This window comes from Nicotiana tabacum, chromosome 13 (assembly GCF_000715075.1).
Source record: "Nicotiana tabacum cultivar K326 chromosome 13, ASM71507v2, whole genome shotgun sequence".
Classification (NCBI taxonomy): domain Eukaryota; kingdom Viridiplantae; phylum Streptophyta; class Magnoliopsida; order Solanales; family Solanaceae; genus Nicotiana; species Nicotiana tabacum.
In genome coordinates this window covers 70063999-70075294 of record NC_134092.1, presented here as the reverse complement: position 1 = coordinate 70075294, position 11296 = coordinate 70063999, and the positions used below count along the sequence as shown (strand labels likewise).

At 32.4% G+C, this 11296-nt stretch overlaps 1 protein-coding gene and 1 long non-coding RNA gene across 13 annotated transcripts; one reads left to right on the top strand and one right to left on the bottom strand.

The window, feature by feature from the left end:
- Nucleotides 1-480: 480 nt before the first annotated feature.
- LOC107775213 (uncharacterized) lies at nt 481-6301 on the bottom strand. Of its 12 annotated transcripts, XM_075228032.1 has the most exons (9): nt 6025-6298; nt 4714-4867; nt 4321-4459; nt 3807-3968; nt 3521-3724; nt 3272-3364; nt 3091-3198; nt 2581-2986; nt 481-688 (listed from the first exon to the last, which is right to left on the bottom strand). In XM_075228032.1, the coding sequence occupies exons 4-8, from the start codon at nt 3918-3920 to the stop codon at nt 2744-2746; spliced, it is 762 nt and encodes a 253-aa protein (XP_075084133.1). In that variant the 5' UTR covers nt 3921-3968; nt 4321-4459; nt 4714-4867; nt 6025-6298; the 3' UTR covers nt 481-688; nt 2581-2743. The 12 variants fall into 12 exon arrangements, with proteins under 12 accessions (XP_075084133.1, XP_075084136.1, XP_075084134.1 ...); XM_075228035.1 differs by lacking the exon at nt 4714-4867 and having other exon boundaries at nt 3807-3906; XM_075228033.1 differs by having other exon boundaries at nt 3807-3906; nt 4321-4462; nt 4714-6296.
- Nucleotides 6302-6340: 39 nt separating this feature from the next.
- LOC142167848 (uncharacterized) lies at nt 6341-8372 on the top strand. The gene is made up of 3 exons (XR_012698029.1): nt 6341-6440; nt 6652-6738; nt 8157-8372. It is a non-coding gene; the product is annotated as an uncharacterized LOC142167848 (long non-coding RNA).
- Nucleotides 8373-11296: the final 2924 nt, after the last annotated feature.

The following is an 11296-nucleotide window of genomic DNA, read 5'->3' as shown; positions in this document are numbered from 1 at the left end:
AGAAGGAATTAAAATCATTGCCATAGAGATATTGCGACGGTTTTATGGCCGTTACAACAGGTTTCGTCGTGATAGATCTATTGTGACGGTTCTGTGTAACGGTTTAATAACCGATGCAAAAGACGGTCTATTGCAACAGTTATTCTTTGAATGATGTTGCGACGGGTTTTTTATTCAATAGAACGGTTACAAACCGTTGCAATAGAGTTCATTAGCAACTGTTGTTCAGGCTATTGCTATAGTTATTTTATACTATTGCAGTGGTTACTTAATGCTATTACGACGGTTACGTTATACTATTGCAACGGTCACTTTTGGCTTATGCGATTTGGGGCTCATGGTATTGCAACGGTTATATTGATATATTGCGACGGCTATTTTCTGGGCTACTGCAACGCCTATCATATCTCTATTGCAACAGTTAAACAAACCAACAATGTAACACACCTTGAAATATATATAATTTACGAGAAAAATCTATTTTTAAACAAAATCAGAATCCATAATAGGTGTAATATCCATAAAAGCAAAATATATAACAATATCTGCAGTGAATTGGAACACATAAGTTTCCAAAGTGTACAAAAATAAAATATTTCTACAGCATATGTAAAGTTTCATCATGAATCAACCTAATACTCCTAAGTAAGATCTTCATCACTTTTGTCGCCTACTTCAAGTTCTCCACCTACAAATAATCAAAAAACAAACAATTTAGCAAAAGTTTTATAAAAGGATTTCATTTAAAGATATATGTATATTAATGTCATGGCACGTAGTAAGATTAAACAAATTGACAAATACACAATCCCATACTTACTTTCCAAAAAAGAAAAAGAACCCAAACACTACCCTACCTGATACACTTCAGAACATAAAAGGTGACATAGTGCAACATTAAATAATGAAATACATATACCTCAACAACCCAAAAAAACTTCTGCAGATAAAAGGAACCACATAAAATCCACAATCCACATCTTTAATCAAGAAAATGACAGATCAAGCAGCTTCTATTACAAAAAATTACATGAACAAGAAGCAGATTCTTTTACAAAAGATACATGAACGAAAGCCATCACAGGCAGAAACAACTGCTTCAGCACAAAAAACTAATGGGAGCATTTCCACCTCCAGAAAGCATATAGAAACAGTTATTTGGATGACCATCTAAGGCAGGTTTTTGGACATTATGGACAGCTGCTTCATGTGAAAATACCAGTAGGCAAACGTTGTGGTTTTGTTCAATTTACTGACAGGTAAACTAATGTGCCTTCTGATGTACAACACAACCATAGCATACACTTTGTTCAATTTGTTCACACAAAGGTTTGGATCTGATTCATGGATCCTCAAGTTTGTATTGGATGTAAAACACAACCATAGCATACACTTTATGATGAAGCGAGGTAAGGAAGTCATTGCTCGAAGGAGTGACTCAGCTATCAATACTGCCCAGTTTTATCAACCATAGCATACACTTCATCAATCAACACTGCCCAGTTTTATCAAAATTCTTGGCAGGATGAGTGACAACCACAATGGGACCTTTAACTTTCTGGAATCATTTGAAGAAGTAATAGAATCTATTGAAAAAGCCAAAACATCTAATAATAAAGGAAGCATCGTGATAATTTGCTTCTGTAAGGGGGTTTGAAATGATCAACATGCCATACATCTTGCCTTCTTGAACAGAAATAAGCTATTGTTCAACACGATTTTTAATTCAAAAGCCACCTGGTAATGCTTTATATCTACATCATCCATGATACATAAGAAATACACAGACGTGCGCCCCTCATTGTTATATGCAATGACTCCACGCAAAAAGGAAGGGCAATTTGATCGAGCAACATGGTGCTATTTACACTCACAAACAAAAGAGAAGCTGGAGCAAAAGCAGGAGAGCTACTGGAGAATAAAGCTGCCCAGATTTTGGGCAGACATGATGACATTTTTGACGATGCTGACTTTTCAAAGTAGGATGCTGTCTACATAGAAACTGTGATGAATTGATTTGGCAGTATGTTGACAGTAATGCATAGAAACTGTCTACATTACCAGGTGGCAGTATGTTGACACAATTGATAGTTTGTTTTTGACGATGCTGACAGTAATGCATAGAAACTGTGATGAATTGATTTGGCAGTAACAATTTTACTTTAAACCTAAATTAATCTCTATTTGGGTAATACATGTCAACATTATGAGAGAATACAACAAAATGTGGAGATTGAGTACCCTGGCATTTGGAACTAATATGGAGATTGTGTCAAACATATTGCCAAATCAATTCATCAAAGTAGGATGCTGTCTACATTAGTTTTTATAACTTGAATGATACTTTTCTCCTTTGGTACTTCGAAGTGTCATTTTGCTTTGGGTAAGTAGGAAGAGTTCGAGACTCAAATAACTTGAATGCAAAGCTATCAATTTCTATTCAGAATAATCAACAGCAATCTAGACTCCAATATGGAAAACTCAACCACAGTAAAATTTAATACACATATATTAACAAATATCAGCAGCTCTACAGTTGCTAAAATATGAAGTTTAGCCTGGGAATAAAGTGATACTAACCTTGATTGTTGCTACCTGTAGATGGTCGATAGATCAGTTGATTAGCAGCTTGTGGTGCAGAGGTAGCTTCTCCTAGTGACGAAACAGACAATGTTGCTAGTATGTTTGGATTAATTAATCCTGCACGCTGAAGTTGAGCAATTACATCTGCTGTAATTGCTTGTCACATAGTTCTCTTTTGTTCCTCCATCTTTCGAATCCTTTCTTGCATTTCTTGCACTGTATCATTTGTGGCATTTGAAGTCGGCTCGAAATGGCCCACTTTTCCTTTCAAAGTAGTCTTTGTAACCCCTCGTCCATATAATCTTAAACGTCCTGAATGTTCAGGACCCATGACAGATGAAAATGCATCAACAGACTGACTGCCATCTACACTTTGCTGTGTTTCAATTTTTTCCATTTCAGCCTAACAAAGAAAATTCAACAAAAGAATTAAAGTAAATAAAAAATAAGGAAGAAGAATAAATAAAATGATCTCATTTAAAACTTGCAAATAGATAATATTCGTACAATTTTACTAGTTGTATTTTCGTCTGAGTCCTTGTACAAACGCCCAGGTTTTCTTGCTCTTGTGGCCACAAACATCTCCTTAAGTGATATAGATTCCTTTATTTTTTCCTAGTCGCATGAAAATAGATATAAGAGATCTTTAAAAAATATAATAGATATAATAATAAATAAGAGTACACACCAATTCATTACGGATTACAGCAAAACTTATTTTGCCAGCTGTGTGTGGATCCGTCAACTTTTTCTGATTCTCCTTGTTGATTTCGGATGATATCTGCAAATAAAATGAGTCAATACAATATATCTAAATAACACAATTAGTAGCATTTTGAAGAAAAAAAACAGAGGAACAAAAGACTATATTTTCATCAAAATTCTCCAGTATTAACAGATTGTGAAGACTATTGTCAAGACCATGGTTTATATTTACCTGTAGTTTATCAGAACTCCAATATTTCAGGAGTTCTTTAAACTGAAATTCTGGTATATAACCAGGCCTTTTTGTCATTCGAACTTCATCATTTTGATAGGCATCATAATGATCTTTCTTCCGTTGACTTTTATGCCTTCTCCAAGCATTTCCAATTGAAAATAAAGTCCATGTTTTTGCAGCATCGGGAATATCATACTTCGACTACAATTTGATTTCATTTGATTAGCAGAAATTGTAACATACTTTTAACAAATAACTGAACATTTGTATCGGAACTTCAAACCTTGGTATATGTCCATAAATCGTCTTTTGTGTCCATTTTCCTCCAACAGTGGATCTTTTCTTGTAAGGTAGCTTTGATCATTCCCTCCTCAACACTACTTCTGTCCATTATCATAAGCTTGTTGCTTATTCAGAAAAACCTCGGACACGTCCCGTTGTACATCTATATATATACTATGTTGTTCAAGATAATCTTAACTTGCTTATTGACTTGCCAACATGGTTAACCAGGAGCAAAATTTTAGCTCTAAATTGCTTTTATTGGCTGCTAGTTGTCTACTTGTAGTATGTACAAAGTATGTAAATCGTGCTCCATTCGATGAAGCAGCGAATCAGTTTCATTTTCTTGTTATGTTTGTAAGATTGTTTGTTTCTCTAAGTTTAATTTTGCATTTCTGAATGGATATAATGACAGGGGAGAGATGGAAGATGGAGAGTGGACAATGGTGCAGAAGAGTGGGAACCAATTTGTGGTGAATGACCAACCTTTTTATGTGAATGGATTAAATACTTACTGGTTAATGTTGTTTGCTGCTGATCAGTCCACAAGGGAAAAAGTTACTGAGACGTTTCAGCAGGCGTCTGCTGTCGGTCTATCAGTATGCCGGACTTGGGCTTTTAATGATGGCCAATGGCGAGCTCTTCAGAAAACTCCTGCTGTTTAAAAGTAATATAATTCATCAGTCAAAATTTAAAATAGTAATAAAGTAGCATTATTTAAGAACATTTATTTTGGTTATTTTTGATCGGTAAGAGTAAGATAGAGACACAGAACAGATTGAATAATAGAAAAAACTAAACTTCTCACAGTCCTCTTTACAATATGGAGATAACTATCCAGGAGAGGATGATTTGGCTATTGTACGGGCTATTTTGATGTGGGTATCTTGCAATATAGTGTTTAGTACCTTGTATTTGATGGTCCTAACTAAGTTATCCAACTTCTGTTGGTGGACATTCTGAACTTTACACTTCGACAAACTTATGTTCAATCTCCCAAGTCTGTAATCTCCATAAAATTTCTGGGCATTGCTGCAATTCGCCCTAGTCTATTTGCTTAATCTGATTGAGGCACACATTTAAAACCAAGTTAAAGTTCAGGCTAAATGAAGGGATATTGACACATGTATACAACTTTAAAGAGTAAGTTTGGCGCAATTTAGCCAACAATCGATGTTAACGTACAATGGGAGCCTCCCTATTTTAGTCCAAAAACTGCAAGCATTCAGACTAAACTATTGAAGGTCTAGCCGTTCTGGGTGGTATAATTTTGTTAGAAAAGAGCACTAAGGTACAGCACGCGCGCGCACACACTCACATTGTACATGTACTTAATCAACATTAAGAAATTGAGTCAACTGTTACTATTAGCAGTTGTATACATCTCACTTTCTGCTATAACTACAAGGTTGCTAGCAGGGCAGCAACTATCTTATTTAGCGGGCTTTTGTTGTGGCTTCTTGTTAATCTTTTATTGCTCTTATTTATATGCTATATTGGGGATAATTTTTGTTTCTTTCCTGTTGGGCATAAAAAAAGAGCATTTTAGATCAGGTTATGCAAAAAAAAAAAAAACAGAAAACCAAACAAGAGCATTTTAGAACACCCATTGATAAAAAAAATTGACAAATTGATCAGGTTATGCATAAAAACCCATTGATAAAAAAATTGATCAGGTTATGCATGAAAAAACACCCATTTTAGAACACAAGAGCCAAACAACCAGAAAACCAACAAAAAAAGTAAAATCCCCATATATATATACAACAATTTTCTCCAACTCTCCCAACTTTAAATTTCTCTATTTAAGTTTTAGAACTTTGTCGACCTCAACAATGGAGTTTTGAAGGGTATTTGTCACTTTAATTCCTCCCAAACAGCAGTAAACTCATTATTCAGTACAAAATAAACTTCGAATAAAATTTTGGCTCAAAGAATTGAAACCTAGTTTCTCAAACTCCAATTTTACTAAAACCCAAAATTTAAGCAATCTTCTTTAATTTTTTATCATAGATATTTTTCACGAAAAACTCAAATCTTCACCAAATTTGAGATACAAACTTTAAACCACACTAAAATTAAAAACCAAACATAAATTAGAACAAAAGATAGTAACTTCATAGAAACCCATTTGTGTATTTTGTAATCTTTTCCAAAAATACTTGAATGGAAAATCTAGAGATAGGGAACTTATAAGCCATGGAGGAGAGCATGCAGACGTATTGTAGTAGAGAGCAATATTGGTCGAAGCCTTCGCTGGTCGAAATCCTTCACTGGTCGAAATCTCGCTGGATGTGGAGCCGTTTTTTGATCTTGAAGAAGCTTCACTGGAGGGTTTTTCTCAATGAACTGAATAGAAAAGAAGAAGGCCCCTCTTTTACTTTGACTGGTCAAAATCCTTCGCGTGGAGCCGTTTTTCGCTCTTGAAGAAGCTTCAGAGGGTTTTTCTCAATGAACTGAATAGAAAAGAAGAAGACCCCTCTTTTACTTTGATACGTGTAATTTTGGAATTATTTTTTAATTATAAAAGGAGCATTCGCGGGTTTAGTGAAATAATTGAAGGGAAATGAAATCCTCTTTTTTACACAGAACCATCTCCACAAAGTTATTTTTACCAAACTGTCTCCATAGAGAGGTATGTGGCAACGGTTGTGGTACTAATGCGTCGGTTTAGTTTTAATACTGTCTTAATAGGCTCAAGCAGCTATTGCGACGGTTGTAACCCTTGCAATAGACCATATATTGCAAGGGTTATGTAACCATTTCTAAATAACTGATGCAATAGGTTTATTTTCTAGTAGTGGTTCTTTTAGTATTGTTGATATACTTGAGTTGTTTTGGGTTAGTTTCGGGCCGTTCGGAGGTCAGAACGCGCGGGATGGCATTTTGGAGTATCGCTTGGCTTGCTCGGTGTTGGAATTGGCTTGTTCGAGGTAAGTAACTCTTCTAATCTTAGTGTTGAGGGTATGAAACCCCGAAATACGTGTTATGCGATTTGTGTTGAGGTGACACACATGCTAGGTGGCGGGCGTGCGGGCGTGCACCATGTGAATTGGGACTCTGTTGTTTCCATAGCACTGAATAGTGGCCCTATTTTGTTGATATCCGTGTTTTCGCCATGTGATAAAGTAATTGAGCTATCAATCATGCTAGATATCATGTTTAGGCTTTATGCCGATATTGTTTGGACCCATAGTGGTCGTTTCTTACTGTCATCTCACTGATTTCATTGATATTTCGTACTCAGTCATATTCATGCATTCATACCATATCTCAGTCTCAGATATTACTTATTGATACAGCATATCATTGTTGTCGGGCTAGTTTCATGACATTGTGAACCCGTGAGTGAGACTGGAGAGATTGATAACTGAGTGAGGCCGAGGGCCTGAGTGAGAGTGACATTTTGGGATCGGGCTACACGCCACAACATATTATATTGATTATATTTTATATGGGTCGGGTTGCACGCCGCAACGAGCCTTAGCGGTATGTATGTATATATATATATATATATATATATATATATATATATATATATATGGATCGGGTTGCACGCCGCAACGAGCCTTATGGTTGTTTATATGTTATGGGATCGGGCTGCACGCCGCATCGATATAGCACTTGGGCTGAAGGAGTCCCTCCGGAGTCTGCACACCCCCAGTGAGCGCAGTCGACTATATATATATGGATCGGGTTGCACGCCACAACGGGCCTTATGGTCATATATGGATCGGGCTGCACGCCGCATCAGGTATTGTACAACGCTGAGTGATTGAGTGTGCTGAGCCTTGAGCATAGTGAGAGAGAATGTGAAACAGTGAGATTGAGTACTCTAAGAGTGTGAGAACATAATTCATCTCTGAGATACATGGCATTGGCATGCACATATGACATACAGGCATAGAGACATATTTTTTCTCATGCTGTACAATATCACGTCATTCATAACTTTTTACACATATTGATATGTGAGCATAGAGAGGTATTTCACACTTGCTATCTGGAAAGAAAATGAAACATCTTATTTATTGTGGAAAGGATATTTGAAAAAATTACAGTTTTCAAACTTACTCATATTTTTGGCATTTTCGATAAAAGATTTGGGTTTTCACTAAGATACTTGAAAATCATGACTATTTTCTGAAACTGTGAATGAAATGAGCATTTTACTTCTGAGATACATCTTTTATTACTTATATTATGCTGTTATGAACTGTTGTGGGATATTAGTTTTGAACCCGACCTTGGTACAAGCCCGTCACTACTTTCAACCTAAGGTTAGGTTTGTTACTTATTGAGTACATGGGGTCGGTTGTACTCATACTACACTTCTGCACCTTGTGTGCAGATGTTGGCTACTGATGTTGCTGTGTTCGATGGGAGCTGGATTGAAGATGTACCTCCATCCCGACTGTAGCTGCCTTTCGTTCGTGGTAGCTTTAGATCTGTAAAACTATGTTTATGTACTATTCAAACAGACTATGTATTTATTTCATTTCTGCTTTGTAAACTCTATTCTTAGAAGCTCATGATTTGTACTACCAGTTCTTGGGGAATGTATTGGATTCAGATATTTCTTTACTTAATTACTTTATTAATTGTTATTGGTATTGGTTAGTAGTTAATTGGCTTACCTAGGGGGTTGGGTTAGGTGCCATCACGACTAGTCGGATTTTGGGTCGTGATATTCTACTAATTGAACTCTTATTTGGTGTGTTGATATCTTTTAAAAAAATATTTCTTTTTTAAAATTTTAGTTTCTAAAACTTTATTTTTCAATAATAATTACTTTTATAATAATGTAAGTGAAAATATTATCCTTAATTCAAAACTCATTTTAATTGGCTATCTAAAATTTTAAAAAATTCTTTAGTCAATGAATATTGTTTCCCAGTATGACTCCATTTTGATATTTGATATTAACCGTATTAAATATCTGAGTTATTTGAATTATATCTTAATAACCTTAAAATTTAAACCTTCTAAATAATTATAGATAATCGTTAGATATTAATTAAGAAACAGTACATGAAAAAAGACTAACATTTTCTCAAATCTCGTAGTGATAATTTTATTTTTGCACTATTCTCATTGGTGTTATTGGAACCTAAAAATAGCCACAAAGCGAAATAATAACTCATATTTATGGCAAAGCATAAAGGTTGACACAATATAAACGATTCTTTGATTACGACGTGATTCTTTTACTACGACTTAAACTCTTATTTGGTATGATATTATCTTTCAAAAAATATTTCTATTTTGAAATTTCAATTTCTAAAACTTTATATATATTTCAATAATGATTATCTTTATAATGATGCAAGTGAGGATATTATCCTTAATTTAAAATTTACTTTAATCGGCTATCTAAAAAATTTAAATGATTCTTTAGCCGGAAAAACTTTATTTCGGTATGACTCCATTTTAAGTTTATCGATATCTCTAGCTAAAGATTTTAAATTTTTAATACCCTATACACACTAAAATTTTATTCTTTGAATCATTAAATGTTAAATTAGTTGATTGTTATTATATAACACTATATATATTGTTTTAAAATTGCCAAGTAGTTTATTTTTCGACACTATACTTGGCTTAACCTCAATGCAAACTACTCAAATTATATTTAAATTCAAATTCGTATATCATATCAGTTTGTTAGTAATAGTGATTTTTTTAAAAACGGCACACAATGTAAATTAAAAAACAAAGAATATTCTATGATACCCTTATCTTATAATCTATGTATTTGAGTTGAAAATAATATTTGAAATCGATGAGATTAGCTTCCAAAATTTTTATACTAAACAAAGATAAAACATAAAAAGAAATTCGTTGTCATCTCTTATTTCTGGTTTTTAGATCTTTCATACATTCTTTTTCAATATTTATTTTCTTTATCTTATTTTTTATGTCATTCTTTCTTTTGTTATAAAAAATTATTTTATTTCACTATAAAAAGATGATTTTTAATAGAAATTGACTACATAAGAACTTTATTTATATTTTTAGTCTTTGGTTGAAATTTTTTCATATTTTTCTTTTGGCTTTATCTAATCAGCCTAAATAGGTGCTCGCCCGACCACTTAAATTAAAAAATTAAAGGATGTGTAATTTATATATAATCCATATATAATATATATAATCTTGTGTTGTCGGTATATCATCTATTTATATTGGCTATAAAAAGTAAAGAATAAATCTGGCCAGATATTTATGTAAATATTGCATAAGATTTCGGATTTTTGAGTTTATCCATGATATGACTTCTATTATAATAATTTTAAAAACTCTCTACTAATTTTCAAAAATATATTATCTTTTTATTATATTTGAAGTAGAAAAAAGTAAAGAGTTTTTTTTTAAATAATTTGTTTACATTTTTAAAGAAAAAATATTTCACGTCATACCAATTTTGTTTTTTTAAAAATATACTCTTTGTTACACTTGAAAATCACAATAGAAACTATCAATTACAAACCAATATCTCTCTTGTTGAGTTCGAGAAAACAAAACCTTTTACATAATCTAATGATTCAAAACTAATATTCTTCAACGAAAAAAATATTATACCCTTGCAATATTGACTTGACTGCAGCTAAATGAAGGGGTTTTACCTTATACCCTTCAATTCCTAGAATGTGCTAAATTAAAATTAATGATAGCAATTGTATAACCAAAGCTTTGTTAATTGTTTGATGTCCATTTATACAAATTGACTCTTCAAACAAATATTTTTTAAAAAGAAAAGAAAAAAACATTTTTTTTAATATTGACTAATTTTTGTTATGTTTCTTTCTCTAGCATGTATGTTTACTTCATTATATATGTAAGTAAACTTTTATTCGATTTAAAACTCTTTTTTTATTATTTGGATAAAAATAGACGTGTACCCAATATATTACATTTATTTTAAAAGAAATTCGCTTTATTCAAATCTATCTACAATGTTTTAAAGAACTATTTATAGGGTTTTAAATGTGAAAGAGTTTTATAGTTACATGGAGTAGTTTTTTTTTGTTTTTTGTTTTGCCAGAGGCGAAGTAATATTTAAATAATTAGAAACGATAACAAAAGTTTCTAACATTATTGCATATGATCATTAGCCAAATTAAGTATGATAACATGATAAAAAAAGACAAAATTTTATTTTTAGTTTAAATTCAAATTTTAAAACTTTATCAATAAATTCAAAATTATCTTTTAATTCAAATTCAGTTATATATATATATATATATATATATATATATATATATATATATATATATATATATATATATATATATATTTGTATTTGACTAACATATACAAATGTAGAATAAAGTTACCATATAATATTGACATTTATTAGCTTGCTACGTGACTTAACCATAATGCCAATTATATATGGTAACTTTATTCCTTTAATATATATATATAGATATAGATTTTTCTAATATTTCCTATTTAATAATATTTTATAGCATTATATTAAGAAAAAGTTAT